Source organism: Echeneis naucrates, chromosome 20 (assembly GCF_900963305.1).
Source record: "Echeneis naucrates chromosome 20, fEcheNa1.1, whole genome shotgun sequence".
Taxonomy (NCBI): domain Eukaryota; kingdom Metazoa; phylum Chordata; class Actinopteri; order Carangiformes; family Echeneidae; genus Echeneis; species Echeneis naucrates.
In genome coordinates, this window is record NC_042530.1 from 4627063 (window position 1) to 4649572 (window position 22510).

General features: G+C 41.8%; 2 protein-coding genes across 4 annotated transcripts; one reads left to right on the forward strand and one right to left on the reverse strand.

The window, feature by feature from the left end:
- The first annotated feature begins 7165 nt into the window (after window positions 1-7165).
- LOC115060683 (uncharacterized) lies at window positions 7166-15614 on the forward strand. 3 transcript variants are annotated; one of them, XM_029528704.1, is made up of 17 exons: window positions 7166-7306; window positions 8300-8406; window positions 8529-8668; window positions 8804-8964; window positions 9102-9260; window positions 9353-9803; window positions 10449-10550; window positions 11171-11261; window positions 11615-11838; window positions 11925-12167; window positions 12252-12350; window positions 12554-12747; window positions 12839-13013; window positions 13118-13274; window positions 13366-13519; window positions 13754-13865; window positions 13961-15614. In XM_029528704.1, exons 1-17 carry the CDS (start codon window positions 7286-7288, stop codon window positions 14134-14136), a joined length of 2766 nt encoding a protein of 921 aa, XP_029384564.1. In that variant the 5' UTR covers window positions 7166-7285; the 3' UTR covers window positions 14137-15614. The 3 variants fall into 3 exon arrangements, with proteins under 3 accessions (XP_029384564.1, XP_029384565.1, XP_029384566.1); XM_029528705.1 differs by having other exon boundaries at window positions 11198-11261; XM_029528706.1 differs by having other exon boundaries at window positions 8855-8964.
- abcf2b (ATP-binding cassette, sub-family F (GCN20), member 2b) lies at window positions 15515-22388 on the reverse strand. Its single transcript, XM_029528708.1, has 16 exons — window positions 22273-22388; window positions 20526-20679; window positions 19578-19728; window positions 19247-19459; window positions 18947-19129; window positions 18627-18798; window positions 18270-18365; window positions 18069-18171; window positions 17764-17859; window positions 17347-17466; window positions 17151-17240; window positions 16960-17070; window positions 16800-16862; window positions 16515-16643; window positions 16218-16421; window positions 15515-16117 (listed from the first exon to the last, which is right to left on the reverse strand). Exons 2-16 carry the CDS (start codon window positions 20652-20654, stop codon window positions 16001-16003), a joined length of 1977 nt encoding a protein of 658 aa, XP_029384568.1. The 5' UTR covers window positions 20655-20679; window positions 22273-22388; the 3' UTR covers window positions 15515-16000.
- Window positions 22389-22510: the final 122 nt, after the last annotated feature.

Consider the following 22510-nt stretch of genomic DNA (forward strand, 5'->3'; position numbering starts at 1 on the left):
TTGGAGTCACATGCATGTCTTGCGGGTTAAAGAAACACAGTCAACAGCCACGAGCAGCTAAAATAGAAGTCCATGACTTCAAAGTCCGGTGTTGTCCTCAATCCCAATTGTGTGCTGATAATAACATTATCCACTGTGGTCAACTTAAAAAAAAAAAAGGTATGACTTCATGTGCATCTAGCCTTTAACCATGAACAATAGATGAGATGCTTGTTTCACAGCATTAAACCTGCACAGAATAAATATACTGTCTTTAAAAATTAAGTCGAGCCCTCCAGTTTGGAGGATTTGGCAAATTTTTTTGCTCTTGGCTGAATGGGGTGAAATAAAACACTTTGTTCATCATCCAACCCATCACATGCACATTTCAAAACTTGTTTCAGTGCTGAGAAATAAAAATATAAAAATAACATTTTACAAGATTTCTTTTAAATATATAAAATCCCTTCAGTTTTTCTAGCTTTTACCTAAAGTGTTAACAACTTGGAAATTCTCCCTCCTGCTTCCTGTTATTCTTCTCTCCCTTCATGTCTAAAACTAGGCCATATCTGTAGACGTAAAGAAAAGCACACAGAAGTGCTGTTACTCTGGACAAACTTTTCTTTTTTTTTTTTCTTTTTTTTTAAAAAGAGAATAAAATATCATGTGCAGCTGCTGCTGAATTTCAAATTTCCAAAACTTGAATTGAGAGAAACTCACCAGGATCATGCTTAGTGCTCTCACCCAGCCAAGATGTCTGCACAAGCCTGGCAATGCAGACTTGACTTCAATGTAGTTGTGTACATCTGACAGCTGCCCAGTCTGTTGAGCTCAGTGGGGATTTGGAGGCAGTGTATGTTGATAGCTGCGCCTCTGTTGCCTCTGAGTGTTGTAGCCTGAAATAGCTCTGCAGTTTCGAGGTCACCTGGCCACGTCCAGAGCCTTTCACCGTGCAGACATCTCTACCTACCCTGCTCTGCTCTGCTCTTCACAGAGCAGTGGCAACACCAGCTTCACTCAGTCTAGCACTTCAACACAGCCATGCTAAGTTATGTGCACGCACTCGCTGGAGCAGGTCCAGTCTGACAGAGCTGACAGCTGCACTCGGTCAGTGTATGGCCATCTTTATCTCACTCTTTGTCCTGCCACAGGCCTCAGGCAGCAATGGCGGTGCTTAAGGCTAACACAGCACCTGTCTTTGGGGTGAGGAGGGATTGGGGAAGCAGCTTACATAAGGCCTGCCCATTGTCCTGCCTTCCAGAAAAGGAAGAGCACTCACCAGTCAGGCATTTTTATACCTTGAAGAGGTAAATGCTGTATGCATGTGTATGTGGTAGCAACAGCTCTCCATAGATCTGACAAAGCAAAGTGTAAACCAAGAAATATAGGGCATACATATTCAGGTTTATTTATCCAGCTTAGCAGAGAGGTGTGCATGGATTCCAAGTCATGACACAGATTTTTTTTTTTTTAAACCAGTGTCTGGACAGGAAGAAGGCAGAGCCTATTTTGGTGGATACTGATTCATTATTCATCTGTCAAACATCTCAATGCCAAATCCACATGGTTGGCAGCAACAAGTTTCCTAGTAATGTGTCTCGGGGTGGGTGGATTTATCATTCACGGCCATTTCTATCAGCTGGGCCATGAAAAAAATCCTGACTGACACTGATACTGTGTTCTTTAAGAGTGCTTCTCTTGTATTTCTAATAAATAGGAATTACAAGGCCATGATGAATTATCTGAACAAATTAGAAAAATCTGTCCAAAAGAGACTGATTCAGTTTAAATAAAAGAAAAAGCTAAATGGCTAAAAGTCCTCCCTGTATATTACGAACAGGAGATTCAGCAGTGTTAAGGTGTGGCACCTACGTGCTGAACTGCATCCACAGCTGCTCAGGTTGCAGCAGCAGCATAAAAGTTAAGAGAGTCCTCTCACAGAAACATGGTAATTGTGCATCCAAAATCCATTGCACTTGTAATAACTGTATTTACTCCAGTGGGACTCAGACTGGAACAGGAATAAAAGATCCCCTGGGCTCCCACGACCCAAACAAAGGACTACAATCTCATACTACAGTCAAATACAAATCTACTATTTATCCATTTCCTGGGAAACAACATAATGTGATTATGCTTGTGTGGCAGAGAACACAAGATCTACTAGTAAAGGCTGAGAAAAGGCACGAGAATTTAACCTTATACCCTTTGGGGAATGGACAACAACAGTGAAAGTGGGAATAAAAAAAGATGTCCAACTACATCTTATGTTAATTGGTGTATAATTAGATGCTCTGAATAAAACTACAAACTGCAGACAGCTCAGTGAGAGGACTGTAGGCCAAACTGCATGTTCCAAGGTGTAATGCCAAAGCGCTTAATGGTAATTAAATGAAACTTAGTTGGCGAGAGCAGAGGAATGATGTGACTCCACAATCTCTAATAATAAACAGGCCTAAAATAATAGTGTTTAAGTTAAGATGGATTTTTGTGGCTTGATGTGTTTACAGACAAAATAATGAGCCTGTTTATCAGCAAAAGGAAGGTAAAATAAACACGTAGAACCAACAGGACATGATATGAAAAATAATGCTTACGATACAGCTCTTTTTCTTCCTTCTCTTCTGCATGACCAAGCAATTCATAACAGGAATGTGGAGACGCTCTGCTCAACCGTTTGTGCTTTGACATTTTTCCCCCCAATCCAGGAAAACACACCAGTCTCGTCACAAATCAGTTGAAAATAAGTCTGTTTGACAATTTCCACTGAGGCAAACAAAAAACAAATAAAAGTTAAGACTGTGATCACAGAGATAAGATGGAATTATCTGATGCATTCAAGTGTCACAACAGATTGTACAAAACAAAGAAAAGAGAAATAAACAGGCACTGGCATTTCAAAGCAAACATCTTTCAAAGGCTGAACGAGGTCAGACTCACCAAGGTAAACGTTACTGATTCCGCTATCTTATGAGTCAATGCACTGCATAGATTTTTTTAAAGTAGGATGTTTATTTTTGGTTAGATTTAATATTCTCAGGGAAAAAAAAAAGATAATTGCTTTTCTGTGTCTCAGCATTTCTGAGTAAAATGTCTCTTCAGATAACCCGAGCGCACATGCAGATGATAGTTATGAGTCAGCAGAAGAGACACATCCTTCCTCCATCCTGCCTGGGGACATTTCCAGACATCCATTTGCCTCATAAACAATTCTGGGAGCATAGCTCACAAACTGGGGTACTGCAGAGACCCCATAGGAGGTTTCAAATGGGCACAAATATCAGCTCAAGCGAAGCTGAAGTGATTGCAGTTCTCTTAATTTCCAACGAAATAAAGCAGGACAACTATCGATATGAGCCAGACTGTGAGTTTCTGCATTGAGCAAGAGAAGCTGAACAGCATTCTCTGTCGAACATTTCCTGTCAGTCTGGTACTTTTCTTTAAAAAAAAATTAAAAAACAGCACATAATCTGAGCGCAGGCAGAACCAATGAGATTAGCAGAAACTCCTCTGCACCAAATCAATAGTGTCACAAGTCACACCTGTGTCAAAGCCATTTTTATTTACCACAGCCGCCCACCCTCGGTCATGTGAAGGATGGAGAAAGTAGGAGAATACTAAGTAGAACTATGCAATGTATTATGTCACCATTAATTTCCTGTTTTGCCACATCTACACAACAGAACACATGCCAGGGGCTGTAAGGGATTGTTATTTTGTTGATTAGTCATTTGTTCCTTACCAATTTCCTGGTATTACCAGGGAAAAAAAAAAAGTTGACTTAGTCAAATGCTCAAATTCCAAAAATATTAAGTTTATAGGAACAAGGACAAGAAAACCAGAAAACATAAATTTCAGAAACTGGAGCCAGGGCATTTGCCACGTTTGTTTGTTTGTTTGTTTTTTTTAAATAATTCATCACAAATCAAAACAGTCGCTGAGTCGATTCCAGTTCAGCAACGAAACGATTAATCAACTAATCGTGATTAAAACCTTGTGGAGACACTCTCACCTGCTGAACTGTGTGCTGCCAACAGATACATCAGTCCTATTTTCTCCATCTACACTTTCCACATGTGTAAATAATAGCGTTCATATCTGCCAATGTCAACCTATGACCTCAGAAACAAAAAGACACACAAAGCTGCTCATTCATCATGAATGGATGAATGAATGGATGGATGAATGAATGAATGGATGAAGGAAGATGACCACACCCCCGGTTGTCCACATTGCCTTGTTGAATGTCTGGGTCAGCTACTGAGGATATAAACCCAAACACAGAGGAGACACCGAGGCTTCCTCTGGCGGACTAAAACTAAAGCAGCATCACATCCCTCCCTGTCCGGAGGAGGAGAAACTCCTCAGCCCAGCCACATCTTCAGCACATTTCCGCCTTTTTTTTTTTTTTTTTACTTCAACATTTATTTATTTTAAGCTGGTCAACAGGCAGAGAGAGAAAGCCGAGTCCTCCCAGCTGGAGGACCGGCAGCCCGGTCAGCGGGTCCGTCGGTGTCACCGCCGCCTCTCTTCACGGGAAACACCGACAACAGCCAGAACCAAACCAGCTCACGACCTCCAGACTGAGGCCGGGTCAAATAATGACAGAAATAAAAAAAAGAAATGCATATCTGACAAACAAACAGCCGTTCATCGCTTACTTACTCAGCGGTGACACTCACCTCCAACTCCGCTGAATGACTCGCTGAACCGGCGTCAGCGTGCTGCAATTAAAGCGTTTCTGACTTCCGGGGAAGGCTTTCCAAATTAAAACTCTTCAACGCCACAGGGTGAAGTAATAGTTTCCTGATGAATAAATAAACAACTCAATTATTTAACCAAATGTAAAAAGGATGTGCTGTAAAAAAAAAACATGAACATGAATATTATCAGCAAAAAGTAGATTATTATTATTGCCCCTAATTTTTTCTAATCTCTTTCCTTTCTTTATTTAAATGTTTTTGTTCTGAAACATCGGCTACTGAAAGTAAACCATTAGAGAGTTCCTTAAATAGAACAATTCATTCAAACACCTCATTTAATTTTTAATTTCTGTGAACACAAAACAAGTTTGCATGTGCTTCTGTGAAACTATGATATTCAAAGATGATGCTAGAATAAACAACACACACCAAAAGGTCGTATGTCAGTTCGATACCTTTCATTCTGAAGGTGATTAAGATGTAGTTCCGGTGTCGCGTTTACTTCTGCCACCTTGTCACCTTCAGACACAAAAACGCTGCGCCTGCGTGAATGATGAATCATATTTCTGATGAAAGTCTGGGGGTGGGTGTTATTCCGTTATGATGACCATGACCTCACAAGAACTTCAATGTTCAACACCAAATAAAAGTTTGGATTTTTATTTTTCATTGTGTGTTGTACTCGATCATCATAACTAAACACTGAGTTAAATCAGAAAAGGATCTTTGAAATATTCACATTATGGTTTAATCCCTCATCATCAAGCCTAGATTATGTGAGGTGCATTGAATGTTGTCTATACAGTATACAACAAAATTATAAATTAAACTCAACACTTTACAATCTGGGCAGCAGGCTGTATAACAACATCTACATTAGACCTTGTGTTACCTTTTCCTTTTTAGCAGCTTCCACAAGACTTAACACAGTTCCTGCTTTACTGACTCATCCTTAACAGGTCAGGAGGGGGGTGTAACATGTTGAATATCCATTACATTTTATGAAGACTTAAATAAGTAAAGCCACTGTGTTATGTTCAGATACAGGGCATAACCTTGTCCTGCCCTTCCTGGCAGGTGAGAGTACTCAAGCTTTCCTGCTGTTCTGGAGTCGCCTGCATGCACACCTGCTCCTCATTTACCATAATTAGTCCCTTCGCCTATAAACCAGTCCAAACTCCTGTAGTTTTAAATCACAAGCTGACTGTTGTACTACATGATCTGTTGTTTTGAGGGTGCTCAACCTGCTTCCTTACCCTGCTTTTTCTGAACATGTCCATGATGCCCAGTTTGTATTGAACAAAGTGAGCAGCCTTTAAGAAAAAAAAAAAAAAAAAAAATTGGGGCCTCCATCACAACTTAAACATAACTGGTGGGTTATTTGTGCTGCTGATTATATCTGTGTTGCTCCTGTTCTGACATGTCAAAATGCCGGATGTAAAATCTATTTTATATTTCCAATGGTAGTTGGATAAAATGATAAAGATATGAAATATATTTTCCAATTTCTATAGGAAGAAACTTTTTTTTCTGAAGCCCACATGTCAAACTGTTCACTATAAAATTTACAAAGGCCTTGTCTCACTAAATGACATGTTACACTTGCAATGAGCATTTTGCTTGCAGCATTGTTAAAAATGATGAACCAAATGAACTCATTAACAAATTATACTGATACACACAAATCCTCCATTCTATGTCAAGTAATATTCAGCCTTTTTGCTCACTTTATATATATACAGTATATATAGCATGACAACAACCCATGGCATTTGGGTGGAGCTCCGAAGAACAATTTTCTGCGATAAGAAGAAAAAAATGACTCCTACAACAGATGGTTTGACCTTATCTAGCCCTGATTTCAACATCCTTAGTTTGGTATCACATGAAATCACAATGTGACAACCTTGACTCATCTTTAAAAAAAAAAAAAATCTTCTTCTTTAAAAGGCAGATTCTTCTCATGCCAACATTTTATATATACATATATATAGTTTTGTTTTTGTTGGGCGCACTTTGTATGGAGACGTCTGTAATTAATAAAAACAATCCCACTTGTCTGAAAGACTGCAGACTGTCTGGACAATGAATTTATGTTATTAATGTTATTTATTTATTTGATGAAGGTCACTTTATGATTTATCTGCACAGAGTCACAGCGTCCCCTATTGACGGGCCCATGCTAATGACACCAGATGTATAAATCCATTATTATCATATATTATTATTAATAATAATAATGATAATAATAACCATCACTTTCGTTCTTTTTATCTGAATAAATCAGCTTCACGTTGAATTTGGCCTCTGCTGTCATCCACCATCACCGCTCCTAAACAAACGGCTGTTTGTCCGTAGTCCGGACGGTGGTTGGAGCCGGGACATGTCCGTCATGTCGGGGGAGCAGACGGGATTTGCGGGCTGCAGAGAGTCGTTTTTGTCCGCAGCGTTGATAGGCCGGGTCGTTGTTTACATGCTGTCAATCCTCCGCTCAGCTAGCTTAGCAGGCAGCGCTGCACCGCCAACACAGGAAGTCCACAAAGTTGCTAAAGTGACATTAGTTCCACTCGTCGTCTTGTCCGGAGTAAAGTTGAAGCGGCGGTATGAGTTCTGCTGCCTCTCCGGTAAGATGCAACCCACCAGGCTGACTTTGACGAGACACCACACCGCTTAAAAAATAAAATACCAGCCACGGCTAGCCGCTTTTAGCTCTTAGCTTAGCCTCGCCGCCGTTAGCTGCTAGCCGCTAGCCGCCATGCTAACGCCGTTTGTTGACAAACCTCAGTGTGCCAAAGAGATGACAGCACACCGGACTGTGACTGCAGGATGGCTCCTTACCTTGTCTTCAGACTAAATTCACTGAGTTCACCGTCAATCAACGCTTTTGCCCTGACACAAGCTGACCAACTACTCAAAACTTCATGAGTCAACATGAAGGTGGAACAGGAGAAGCTGCACTTTAGCCTCAGTCCTGTTTACTGAAGGACAAACGGGAATAACAATATCAGGTTGTAGAGTAATAACATTATTTCAAAGGTAAAGGCAGCACTACAATGTTGTACTAAAGTTCCAGCATGCAGCTGTAAAATTGCTATAAATACAATATGGGATTGGGAATAGTTTTTCTTTCATGTTTGGAAAAGGCAGAGACAGCAAAGGACAAATAAAATAATAAAAAAAAGCAGATTCAGTCACCAAAAACAGGACAAAGATGTAAAGAGGCAACATATGTTGATGAAGACATAATCATCTGTCACTGAATGTTATAACTAGATATGAATGTATAGTGTAATTATAATAAATTCCTAATCAAACAGCAGTAAAAGACGACAAAAGATGTCATTAGCAAACAGAAAAGTTTATAATAAGCATTTTTAATGCATCACAGACAACAAACAACTGCCAACTAATGATAAAAATTGTCTCTAGACCACAGGCTGTCCCGAAAATCATGAGTGAATGTTATTTGAGTAATGAAGACATTTTGAACAGCACTAACTGTACTTTAGTCATTGTTTTTACAATCACTGATAAGGGAAAACACATCACCACAAAGGAAGCTTGGTCAGCCTTTGTTTACAGCTGCTCAGTGGTCTGTGGTTCATTTGGTTTTGCAGACTATTGGGGAGCTATTCCTCATCCTCAGCGAGATGGGTTTCACAGAGGAGCAGATCAAGGCGGCTGTGCAGGCAGGGCATTTCTCTGTGCCAGAGGCAGCTGACTGGTGAGTTGTCCCATAATTTTTTCTCACTTCCCTCTGGTTATTACCACTCAGAGATGTCCTTGTCTTTTCAAGAAGACAATACCCTTCCATAAGGTTTGTTGCCCTCTCTCATACGTAAATAGGCTCTTACATGGTCAGTATCCACGGCACCGGTTGGTCAAGCAGCCATCACAGCCAGCTGAAACAGCATTTTCTGTTTTCAACCCACCCAAAGAGGCAGCTAGTACTTCGGAGTCATTTATGTCCACCACTGAAAGTAGAGGTATGGCACAAAGTTTTAACTCCATCTTATCAGAGTTGATCGCCGATAATAAATGTACTTACGTTGTATGTTAATCAAGGAAATGATGGTTTAGAAATCAAACTGATCTCATTGAACTGTTTCTGATTATGACAGCATGCCCTTCATTGGTGCTGAGACCGTCACAATCATGTAACCTGTCCCCAGAACCACTACCAGTTGAGTCACGCATCAAACAAGACAAGAGTGACTTTGAAGCGCAAGAAAGACAACGTGTTGCTCAGGAAGCCAGAGCAGAGAGAAGACAAAAGAAGCAGGTCAGCTGGTGTCGAACAGTGCTAACTCAGCCAGATCGGCATTTTCTGTGTTATCACACAGAAAGGACAAAATCTTTTTAGTGTCTAATTTTTATCTGACCAGAGGACATCTTGTTTTGTTTGTTTTGTACGACTAGGAGCGGGAGTTGGTGTTAAAGCGGATAGCTGAAGATCGGAGGAGCTTGCAGGAAAAGACCCAGACAAGTGTTGCCACAGAGATATCTTCTCCTAGTGGCCAAGGCCAGAAGCTTGGAGGAAAGATTCAGACAAATGTTGATAACAACTGCGTCCTCATGGTGAGGCCGCAACGATCTTTTCTTTTTCTGAATCACGTGTGTGACTAAATTCCAGAACTTAATTTTAAATTTCATGTTGTGTTGTACTGCAGATTCGGCTGCCATCCGGTGAGTCAATGCGTGAACGCTTCCCAGCTGATGCCCCTCTGCGCAGCGTTGTGGAGCACATCACCGGACGTCACCCCTCCCTACCCTCCTTCTCTCTCCTTCAGGGTTTCCCTCTGAAACGTTTTGGGGAGGCAGAGCTCGCTTGCTCTCTGCGATCTCTTGGCCTCACACCCAATGCTGCACTCTGTATTCAGACCACTCAACCAGAAACCCCTCAGGATCCACCAAGTCCTGCAGTTTCACCAGTGGCAGGACAGATTGTGCCATCTCAGTGTGCTGTGCCTCCTCAGCCTCCTATTCCAGACCTGGAGGTGGCAGGAGAGCAGAACCCCGTTGTACCCCCACCCCTACCCAACCAGCTGTGGGAAGAGGCAGTGAATTATTTAGGGATCCCAGGAGCTGGTCCTTTACTGTCTGGGCCATCTCACTTTTGGGGTAGGGACTGCATTTTATGTAAATAACTGCATAAATAAATAAAAAATAGGATTACAGCAAAAAAAAAAATCTAACGATTTTCACTGCACAAAAACACCTTGGACATTATGAATTTACTCCTGAGAAAATGTTTTATTCTTAACTTAAGCAGATTTCAGTAAAAAAAACTCGAATGTGCAGGAGCCCTTGAACAGTTTTGGAATGAATCAGCTGCAGCAAATTCAAAATGCTCCAGTGAAATAGGTGGCAACATAACACTTTCCCATAGTCGCTAAGCTCTGAAAATTATGTAATTAAAGCTGCAGATTGCTTGTCCAGTTTTCCAGTAAGTATGCTGTTTGGCTTGGCCACATGTAAGCTTAGTGATTGGATGTTTCTCGCTGAAAAGACAGGAGTTTTTGCAAACTTATCACCATGAATTCAGGCTTGTACCTTGTGACTTTTTTATGTGACTAACGCACATTTTCCTGAGTTGTTCATCTGTTATTGTGGTGACTCAGCTGGAAGAATTTCATTACCCTTCAGGCCATAGAAGTGTTTTGACTATAAGTCACCTAACATTGTCTGAGGACATTGTGACTTGAAATTTTACTTCTTGAACATTACAGTTCGCAGCTACATGTATCTGTTGTATGTGCTCAACAGGCCGAGGTCAGAGGCTAGTTTCTGGTGATGCCGAAGAAGCTGGTGACATAGAAGTTGATGAGGAACAAGAAGAAGAGGAAGAACCGCCTCACATGCTCAATAGTACTTTTCCATTTGTCTTACAGGCCCTTCATCCTTTTATTGACCTTTTTCTCTTTCCCTCCTCCCCTCCTCCTGGTGCCACATGGCACCTCTTTTCATTCACATGGAACTACTGTTTGAGCAGCTTTGCAATTTTTCTACTGTACATTGCATAAGTGTACAGAACCTTAGACCGACTGCCCTAGTAATGTGTGTCATACTCAGAAAAGATTAGGATTAGGAAACATGTAGGTGAATGGCCTTTCTTGTCAAATGTACACTGCACAGGGTCAGCATTTTTAAGCCCCACCAGTGAGAAGGGTTGAGTTCTCTGAGAGCTTACAGCCGCTCAGCCATTCAAGTTTGGTTTTTCAGAGCATGTGGTTGTTATACAGATTTCTGAAGGTGTGCCAGACCAAAGAGTGAAAGCATTATTCACAGTCAAAGGGTCTCGTAGGAGAATCAAAGGTCCATGAGATGCTTATTAGAGGTGTGGAATTGAATATTCAAATATTTCCACTGTAAATATAAAAATGATCAAATGATCTTTATGGGCTTCTTTTAATCTTAGTGACTATTTTGAGTTTTCTCTTGGTGATACTCCTCATGGATTACAGTTGTCGCTTGTGGAATTTTCACAGGAATGCCAAGACTGCCTTTCTTTCCAGAGAACAGGATTCGAGGAGGATTTCAGCCCAGGCACCACTGGCCAGAGCAAGGCAATCGACTCAGGTGGGTGTCCAGACAGAATAACACTCAAGTTTATTGCTGCTAATTGTACTGCTGCAGCAGGCAGGTGGCTCAGAAAAAATTTAACTATGCAATGTCAATAAATCATTGCAACTATGTTACTGTTATCATGGTAGTGTTATTAAACTAATGCTTAGAACGTCTTTCTTTTCATCACCATCTTGGTTCATTGTTTTAAATTGATATATTTGGTAACGTACAGCTGAGGATGATGGGAATGGTATGAATTTTACAGGTATGTGGGCAGATGCAGAGGGAGTAGCGGCACTCCCATAATTTGACAGAGGAGTAGTTTATGTGTAAATTCAGCATGCATGTAACAGTTGTTGTTTCAGGGAGGCTCCAGCTGAGGATCCAGCAGAGCCTGAGGATGCAGATGGTCGAGTAGCCCCTGTAGCTGCAGGTCTGGCTGCAGTGGAGCGTCTTCAAAGAGCTGCTCAGCAAGAAGACCCCCGTGGCTCCCAGGGACAGCCATCTCCACCTAAAAGACCCTTTAGGACACCCAGCGTGCCCCCTTTATGTGCCTTGGCTATCCGCGCCACTGTGCAACTCATGACTGGTGAGAGACCACGTAAAGTGTCCAGCTGTAAGGCTTTTTTCTGGAAAGTGTGTCTTTGTGAACTCTCACCGTCTCTACTCTGTCAGCTCCCAGCATGCAGTACAGCAGAAGTCTGGCAGGTCTGACCCCAGAGTTGGCAGAGCTTCTGCTCAACTACATGTCCCAGGAGCGGCTCCTTCGTCCACGCACTCTGGAACTCTTCATCGGCTGCCCGTTGCAGAAGCTTGTTCTTAACTGCTACCCTTACTCCACCAACGAGCTCCTGCGGCAGCTAAGGGCCTTTACAGTGCTGAAGCATCTCAGTCTTGTGAACTCACCCCTAATCACTGGTATAAAGTTTTATTCTAGGATGTAGCATCTAGAATAGTTCTTGTGCTACTTTGATTTTAACCTCCTGAACTTGATCTGTCTAGATTCTGGTCTCTCAGTCTTGCCCAGCCTGGTCAAACTCCAGTACCTCAACCTTGCTTCCTGCAGCAAACTGACGGACTCCTGTCTGCAGCACATCAGAGGTTGGGACCTCTAAGAGTCTTATGAACAAAGCTCAGACTGTTATTATAGGAGGATAATGCATTATGTAACACCACTTTACCAGCAATTGCATTTACGTGCAAGAATGCCAGATCTCAACATAATCTGCTCTGTCTGCTCTGAAGTACTTGTTAATAGAGTTTTGTCTTTATGATGTTCTTGATATTTTTCCTCTGTCTTGAAGACTTGAAGCATCTGCGTTTCCTGTCCTTGGACCAGACAAAAGTGACTGATGCTGGGATGGTGCTTTATCTCCAGTCTGCTCCGTCCTGCCTTTCCCAGCTGAGCCTGAACCAGACAGCAATTACAGAAGCTACATTAGTGGTCCTTCCCACCAGTGTGCCACATCTCCGACTTCTCAGCATCAAGCAGACTAAGGTACTTCAGCTCCACTGGCATCTTTTTTAGCTTATGTCGTGGTCAACGGTCTCTTGACATTTCCCTGTCGTGGTGTGTCTTATTATCTCAGGTGGAGGATGTCTCTGCGTTGGCAGAGCTGTCAAGCCTGCAGACTCTCAACCTGGATAGAACTGGTGTGACAGAGATGTCACTGAAGTACCTGGCCACCCTCCCTGCCCTGTCATCCCTCAGTTTGGCAGGAATTCCTGTTGCAGATGGCAATGATGCTCTTCAGATCATCTCAGGTCTGTAACTGAGAAACTGCATGTGAGCGGACAAAGTGAAACAAAATGGTCAAAGTCTGCGTTGAGTCAATTAAGGTCTTAGTGAAGTTTTACTCTGCCTCCAGGTCTAAAGTTGACTCACATTACCCTTCCTGGACGCCACTCTGTGAAAGACAGCGGGTTGTCCCACCTCTCTGGCCTGTCTCTGCTCTCAGAACTGGACTTGACAGACTACACACAAGTCACAGACCAGGGAGTCAAACAGCTCTCCAACCTGACGAGGTCATTGCCATAGTGCCAAATAATGATCTACCTTTTGTGTTTCAGCCAAACAATACAACTGAGGTAAAAATAATGTGTGTCTTCTGTGTAGGTTGAAGAAGCTGTCACTCAGCAACACTCAGGTGACAGATGCAGGGCTTCCCTCCCTGTGTGGCCTGAAGGAGCTCCAGGAGCTGTGTCTGGACCGAACAGCAGTCACCAGCCGAGGGGTGGCGGAGCTCATCATCTCTCTGCCGCACCTTCAGGTGATTTAACTGCTGAAACCGTTTGTTTGAGTAAGGGCTTAATTTGAAGCCCCTGTAATAATATGTGGGTTGACTTACAATGTAATCACATTTTCTACTGGTTTTATTTTATCCCAAGGCTGATAGAAGGAACAGTCGTCACTTCACATACTTTAGTTACAAAAGAGACCGCAGATCCACGTTGCACACATTTTGTATGCATGATAATGTGCTGGTGTTTGACTTTCTTTTCAGGTGTTGGGGTTAGCCAGCACTCAGGTGGGAGACACAGTTGTGCGGAGGGGCCTGATCCGTTGCAGCCAGCTCGTTAAGCTCAATCTCAGCCGCACACGGATCACAGACCACGGTGAGGTCACACACTGCACCCAGTGGTCTTTTTCTTTGTCTGGCAAGATCTCAGAGGATGAAAATGTAAATGTTTGTTTTTGTTATTTTACTCAGGTCTGAAGTTTCTCAAACACATGCGCCTGGCTCAGGTGAACCTGGATGGCACCGGTGTCAGTCTGATGGGCATTGCGAGCCTTCTGTCTTTCTCCAACATCAGCAGCGTTCGGGCCAGCAACACTCGTGTCATACCCCCTGACGAGGTGTCAGATGAGGAGTGGGAAGGCCAGTGAGCCTCGATACCTTTGGTTGGTCCATAAACTTCTAGTAACTGATCACACCTTTGACTGCTGCTGTCCTCTTTTAGCCCCTGAAACATGCTGCCACCAGGATCGCCTGGAATCAGCATGACAGAAACACTCCTTCAACTTGCACTGTTTCAACTCCAGCAAGTGCTACTAATCTGTCAATCACGCACGCTAAGTTGAAACCTTAAACAGGAGGTTTACATATATTCAATCAGTATTTACTTGCATACACTGCAGCCCTTTGTCCACCTGACTCTGTATCTCTAAAGCTTTATTATGTGCAGGCTTATCGGTTGGAGGTAACTGTGTTTCTCCTGGTTGGCATCTATTGAACTGACAGAAATATATTTAATGTTGGAAATGTGTAACGCTGCATGTATTTTCAGACTGTAATAACTAATAGAAACATGTCTAGAAATAGAACGGCAGCCTAATTATCATATTGTCAATTTAACCAAATATGGTTGTTGATATTTTGAAGGGATGTATTGACAGATGTCTTCCAATCATTATTTTTCCACTTAGTATTAGAACTAACATTGAATTTTGAGCTATATTTATTTTCCTATTGGATTTACAAGAAGAATTGAGAAAACCACGACGTTAATTTCCATCAGGTCTAACATGTTTAACTTCAGTTTTTGTTCTTGCATGCAACAAACACTGCTGCAGCTCCACTGATGTCATCTGATGAATACCATAAACACTTGAGTTCCAATAGTTTACTTCATACAAGTAAAATCATTTGTTCCCCAACTTAATGTTCAGTTTAGCACAGTAACATGAGCTCTGATGTCAAAAGCAGTCAGGTGATGTTAGTTTATAAGCTGCTGCACATTCTGATTGGATGAGTTTCCTATTGGACATTGAACAACTCACTTCCATTCCAGTTTTACCTGAACACTGCTTTTCTAAAGGGGCTTTAGAAAGCATGGCAGAATTCTAGTTTTGTAACTTCTGGATTTGCACCTGATTTGCTATTCATTTTAAGAAAGTAACTTAAGAAATTAACAGCATCCTGGAGATGTACTGGCCTCAGTTTATTTTATAATTAATAGCTTTCAGATTACCTCCTTTTATTAACATTAGTTTGCTAAGAAATGCCAACATTTGTTGGGCAGCCTAGCTGTTTGGTTACCTGGAAATCTGGGTGAGCAGCAAAGTGTCGAGACTGTAATGAGAAAGGATCTATGCAGCCATGATGGCTCACAAATCAGAATCCAAAGCAACTTTTCACTTCCAAGTTTGTCCTCTTGTTAACAGATGTAAAATATTTTATTTGCCCTAAAAGCTTTTCATTTGTGGATACAAGCGCTGTATTCATTAAATTTAAAATGAACAATAAAAGTCTTCAGTCTAAATATGCCATTTTTATGTTCTGTTTATTCAGACAAACCTTTATTGCATTACATTGTTAAATAAGGCAGAACTGCTTTTACACAGACAAAAAAAAAAAAAAAAAAGTCAACTTTTAAATATCATAAAATATGACCTAAAAGCTGCTGCATACATTTTGGGATAAAACAGAACATTTGGAAAAATAAAAGTTTTCTATGAAGACAGCACAATGGAATGCATTCCAAAATGCACTGAGACGCTTCGGGTGAATCAGCCAATCAGAGTGCAGCCTGAGGTGACGGGAGGAGAGATTGGGTTGGGTTCAGCACTGTCAAACCAAGATGGAAATACAGTACAACATGTACAAGAGACGTGTCCAATAAGATGCATAAGATATTGTGTCAGTTCTTGTTGGGACATTTCCTGCAATGCAAACCCAATTCATCCCTTCAGGAGCTTGCAGGTCAAATACATGATGCAAGATAAAGGAGTGGCTTCAAGTGATGTTGCTTTAGATGTCATGCGCTTGTTTTTCAATCTTTGACTTCAAGTGCTCTTTGTATGCCAGGATGTCCCTATTCCACTTTGTGATGGTTTGATTCTCACACACCCAGATCTCCTGAGCCACCTGAGGGAAAGACCAAGATTTATAAGTGAGCTGATTAACTAAACGCTTTTAGTTTTCAGCCGTTTGCACTAAAACACACCATAATAACAATAATAAGTACCTGTTGGATTAGTCTGAAGTCGTGGCTAACGAGCATCATGCCACCCTCAAACTCGTTGACTGCTTCTGCTAATGCGTCAATAGTCTCGATATCCAGGTGATTGGTGGGCTCATCGAGGAACAACATGTGTGGGTTCTGCCAGGCCAGCCAGGCAAAACACACCCGGCACTTCTGACCATCTGACAGGTTCCTGATTGGACTGACCTGGAAGGTTTTTGAAATGTCACTTTAGAGACAGATAAAGAGAATTTTACACTCCTCTGGCATCTTGTGTTCTCGGGAATTGTTCGTTCCCACCTGCTGCTTTCCTGTCAGGCCGTAGCGTCCAATGATCTTCCTCATCTCCTCCTTTTCTTTGATCTCAGGGAAACACTTCATCATGTACTCCAGAGGAGACAGGTCCAGCTCCAGCTGCTCTGTCAGATGCTGTAACATGACCACATACAGAGACGGTCAGTTTTACTGTTGTAAGACACTTCATAAGAAGAAACTGATGTTTCCTATTGAATCAGAGAGAACTTAAATTTGCAGTGATGTTCCAGTTGCTTTTAAGGCTAATGCAAGTTTAGAAAGTTTGTTCACCTGATGATATCTGCCAATCTTGACGTGAGAATGTTTGCGGATCATGCCATCGGTTGGAAGGAGCTACAGAGAGGAAGAGAAAAAGAAAAACATTGAAGTTTAATATTCTAAGAATAACTGCAAAGTGTAGCAGGACACCAAAGAACTGGACTGTACCAACCTCTCCCATGAGCAGCTTCAGCAGCGTGGACTTCCCTGCTCCATTGGGCCCCACCAGAGCTACTCGTGTATCTAAATCGATACCAAACTCCAGGTTTTTATATATGTGTGGCTACAGGAAACATGGACAGAGTTAGCCTCAGAAATTCATATCAGCGAGAAAAGCTCCATCTGTGCTACAAAATTACTCACTGTGTTGTCACTGTACTTGAAGCTCACGTTCTGAACCATGATAACAGGAGGAGGAATCTTCCCACAGGGAGGAAAATAAAATGACAGAGTCTGTGGGAGACAGCAGCGTTATAAGTGAATATACATGCGTTTTGCCCAGTGTTGCCAATTCCCAAACCGCTTCAAGCCCATCAGTAACCAAACTATGTTACAGTACCTTGTCATTCACAACTCGTTCAGTCAAGCCTGACGCCACCATCTTCTGCAGTGTCTTCTCTTTGCTCTGTGCCTGTCGTGCCAGTTTGGCAGAGCCGTGACCAAACCTGGCTATGTAATTCTGGATGGCAGGGATGCATACAAAATTATTATTAATATTCATGATTTTTTTTGGATGAGTTTAAGAGCATGTGACCTTTAAGGACAAAAGGAAACGCCAGAAGTTGTGTATTGGTTTGTTGCCCACTGTCACATAACCATTTTGTCAAACAACACCAGAAACATTACTTAACAGAATGGCTTTGGTTGTATGATATTTCACCTTTAGAGAATCATGTTTTAGCTGATACAGATATATTAAATTACAGCTCTGCTACTTGCAGTGGTCAAACTCCACCACATGGTGTCCTCCATTTACCTTCATATGTGCTATCTGGTCCTGTTCCCAGTTGAAGCGCTTCATCTGGTTCTCTTCCAGCTCCTCTCTGGTCTTCACATACTGGTCATAGTTACCCTTAAAATAAAAATAGATATGCATGGTTATCCACCGGGGAGTCGCACAGACACATAATTAGTAACAGCCAGTCTTCGGTTTCCTTATTTAGCATGATGAGATGGCAGAGTTCATTCAAGATGCTTTAAGAACTTCTAAGGAATGCTGATGCTGTTTTCCTTTCTAGCAATACACGTTCATTTTGCAGGGGGTCAACTAAGTCTTCTTACCGTGTAGTATTTCAGCTTTCTCTGATGTAAGTGGATGATGTTGGTGCACACACCATTGAGGAAGTCTTGAGAGTGAGAGATGAGCACAAGGATTCGCTTAAACCTGAGAAGAACCATTAGAGACATGAATGACTGAATCTCCATGTATAAATGTTATGTGCACATGACTGTTCAGGCCATTTAAGCAAGATGTAAACTTACGACTTGAGCTCCTCTTCCAACCACACACAAGCATCCAGATCCAAGTGGTTAGTGGGTTCATCCAACAACAGCATGAAAGGCTTGATGAACAGGGCTCTGCAAAAATAATTCATAGTTTAAGTTGAATTTACAGAAAACTTATTTTGTAGATGTGAAAACCATTTCCACAAGCTTATCTTCTTATTCTTTTAGAGAGAACTAAATTCAGCTATACAAATATGCAAACATGGGCATTTTTTGCACTGCAGTCCAAACTCAACAAGGTCAGTGCGAATACAGCACATTTAACTGCTCTTGGTACAAAGTAGCATATGCACGTATCAATGAAGGCTGTAATACCAAGCCCATTATCTATACCTGGCCAGAGCAACACGCATTCTCCATCCTCCACTGAAGTCCTTCAGTTTCTTCTGCTGCATAGCAGTGGTGAAACCCAAACCATGGAGGATTCGTGAAGCTCGCACCTCTGCTTTGTCTGCATCCAGCTCCTCCAGACGCTCATACAGCTCCATCAACTTCTCACACTCAGCTAGCAGGAGATGGGAGACAATTTAGAATTTCCATCATTTTGATTTATTTCTAATAGTAAATAAGTTATGAAACATACTATTTCTGTTCAGGTCAGCAATACTGAAACTTAGGTTTGTGCTACTGCATGGCACATCACTGTGACTCACAATCTTCATGGGCAAGTCTCTCAGCCTCTTTCTCCAGCATAATCCTCTCTTGATCAACCTCCATAACACACTGCAGAGCTGTCTTGTCACTGGGGGCCATCTCCCGGGTCAAGTGGTAAATATCTATGTGCTCTGGAATGGGAATTTCACGATGTCCAATGGCTGACAACAGCATGGATTTTCCTGAGGAGGAGAAAAAACAAAAAACAAAACAGAAAACATTGTCACTATATATCCGTCAGTATGCAGTATGGAAATTACACTCAGTAGGAACATGCTGTGCCAGAGGGAACCATTTACCTGTCCCATTGAGTCCAATGAGACCATAGCGTCTGCCTGAGTTAAGCTCCAAGCTGGTGTCTGCGAGCAGCTCTTGTCCGTGGAAGGTGAGTGAGAGGCTGCTGATATGGACATCAGTGCTGTTGGGGTGTGAGGCGAGAACACCTGTCACCGCCCGTGCTTCTGTCTTCCGCAGCTCAAACTCATCCAACTCCTTGGTTAAGCTGGCAATACCTGTCAAACAAAAACACAGTTTACCACCTGCTTGCGTTCTGGTGTGTGACTTAGGAATGACAGTTCACAACTTAACCTATAATGGCAATGTTTATTCAAAGACCAGTGCTCCTCTTACCGTTGCTCTCGGCTCCATTAGGCTGGGTTTCTGGTTGTTCACTCTCCCCATTTACCTCATCAGGTTTCTTAGTACGCTGACGGGCTTTAGCAGCCTCCTTTTTCTTCGCTGCCTTCTTCTTGGCCAAGTCAGATGGCATGGTTGTGCAAAGCTATTGAAGAGTCATTGAAAAAAAAAAAAAAAAAGGGAAGGAAAGACAAATATAGATCGACCATTACACCTCCTCAATAAGATCATAAATATTGATCAATATCACAGGAGCCAGAATCGTAGTAGTTCAGGCATTTGACAGTTGACTTTAACTTCATCGTTGTCATTACGAGCGGATGATTAAAAACACCAATAATTCACACAGCGGCGTTGGGAGAAGGAAGCAAGCCTCGGCAAAAATGTGCTGGTGTATTTTCAGTTCACAGCAGATCGTAGAGACGAACTAAAAAAGGTATTAAAAAGGGCCCAACAGCCTGGAAAGCAGTGATGGTTATGGTGCCAAGGCTAACCAAGACCGCATTTTAGTTCCTTTCAATCCCACCTGCTCGCACGTTGGTCTCCTTACATCATGAAGCCTGCCGGCCCAAATGCTAACAGCTAAATTTAGCTGCTGCCGCAAACCTAAACGGCAGACTGTCACCTCACGGCGATTGGCCGCCGACAACACCGATAAAATGAAGTCGGCGGATCGGGACAAAGTGTCACACATTACAGATAAATCAGGAGGATTTAGACAATCCGGCCCGTTAGCCGCGAAGCTAAGATAGCTACAGTTAACAGGCCTGAGCCGCTGAAGCTAGCTTGACGCGAGGCCCGGGTTAGCTACGGCGGGCGGCAAAAGGGGCTAATTCCGGGGCTAACCGGCGTTTTTCAAACCCCGCTGTTTATCCCCGCGGTGGCCTGTCTACGTTACCCGGCGGACCAGCCGCTGTCAGCCGCCATTAAGGGTTCTCTTACCTGGATAAAGAGCAACTGGTCTCCCGAGCACACCGACGACTCGTGTCCACTTTTCGCCGGGTGGATGTAGCAGCTCGCCAAAACCGCCAGACGGACCATATATGGACAAAAGGGGCGGAGAGGGGACATGACTCCTCCCCCTCTTCTCCTGGGACTGCAGTAAAATATAAATTCACTTTTATTTATTATTATTTATTTATAAAAGATCTTATTTATTAAAAAAAATGGCTCAATGATGTGCAGTGATGTATGCATCACTTCATACTGCACTACTTTGTTAATATTTCCACTCATTTACCTCACATAAGCCCACTCACCTTAATTATGTCTGACTTTCAACTTAATAGTAATATCATTATAATGGATTTTTTTATCTATCAATATTCTAACTTATGTGTGTACATATTCTTGTAATGTTCGATGCTCATTTCTATTTCTGTACTGGCGCACCTGTGACAGACTGAGTTTCCCCTGGGGATTAAAACAGTATTTTTGATTCTGAAACTACAGAAAAGCAACTTTACAAAGACTTCAAGTAGCTTATAATGCAGCAATGGGAATGTTACTTCAGAGACCTACATGGTCTAGAGCTAGAGAAATGTTTGTGGCTGTGGGATTATTTCACAATCTATTCTAAGATAACAAGTATAAATTTATTTGCTGGTTTAATGATTCTAAAAATGAGGTCATCTTGAGTTTATCAAACACAAGGTTTAGTACTAAACACTACCAATCCCAGCTGGTGAGACAGTTGTGGTAAACTGATTTATGTATTTTAAAACCATTTTTATTGGCCCTTTGTATGTAATTATATTCTATGCAATGCCTTGTCTTTTATTTTGATAATCCTGGCCATGATTTAAAGACCATAATGGATAGACAATCATCTCTCCGAATTGACATTTTTCACAAAGATTGAGTCTCAAATTTATGTACGCAATATTGGAACATGGTGGGTATTGCTTCAATCATCCATCTGCATTGATGAATTAAGATAAAATGAGCTCATAAGCACAGATGTCACTGTCTCCCAGCTCAAAATTTAGCTTCAAATATCTGCATAAGTTGCACATATGAAATAATGTAATGTGGGTACAGAATTTAAATAGAACACAAAAAAACCCTTTGGGCTATTCATAATATATGTAACATGACCAGAAAATTGTGTTTGAATTAAATAAAGTTACATACAGTACATCTTGCATATGAACCAGTACAGAAAAAAATAACAGCTGAAAGAGGAAAAGCTCAGTTAAAATGTGAAAACAAACTCTGAACTTCGGGAAATGTGTTGAGCAGGACTGGACTTGCTATCAGTCGTTTTGCACAAGAAATCACGTGGGTTCTAACAACTGACTCATTAAACATCAATTAACTTCAGATTACAGGTTTTGGGAACATTTAGTCATCCATCAATATACATCTTATGGGGCTATCTTTGAAGAGGTTGGCCATGTTAAACTTAAGTTTAAGACCTCAATTGTTTTATACTGTTTTTTCATTTATACTTAAACTTACAGCAAACTCCGGGCAAGGAAGTGTGATTCAATCAAAAGAGGCTGCAACTGAAAAATATTTTTCTTAAATGATTAGCAGATTAATTAAACGGACATCAGGATTTTCTTACAAATACAGATTGATTGATTTTATTTATTTTTTGTCTGATCAGCAGGAAAAAAAAAAAATTAGAAATCTATGCAGCCCATTAAAACCATCACTTATTAATTAGTTATCAACTAATCAGTACCTCAGGATGTCAAACCGACCCCTCAATCCCAACGATCCGTGCTCACACGCACACTTCCGCCATGCACGTTGCCCTGATTGTGTTACTGTGTCGTTGTGGCTGTTGTGTTTTTAAAGCCAAGTCAGAGGAGATGCTGCAGCTGCTGACGGGCTGAGAGGGACGGTGTGTCCGCTCTTCTCCGAGGAAGTGAAGAGAACCGAAGAACATGGAGGACACACCTGACAGCCTTTTACCTGCA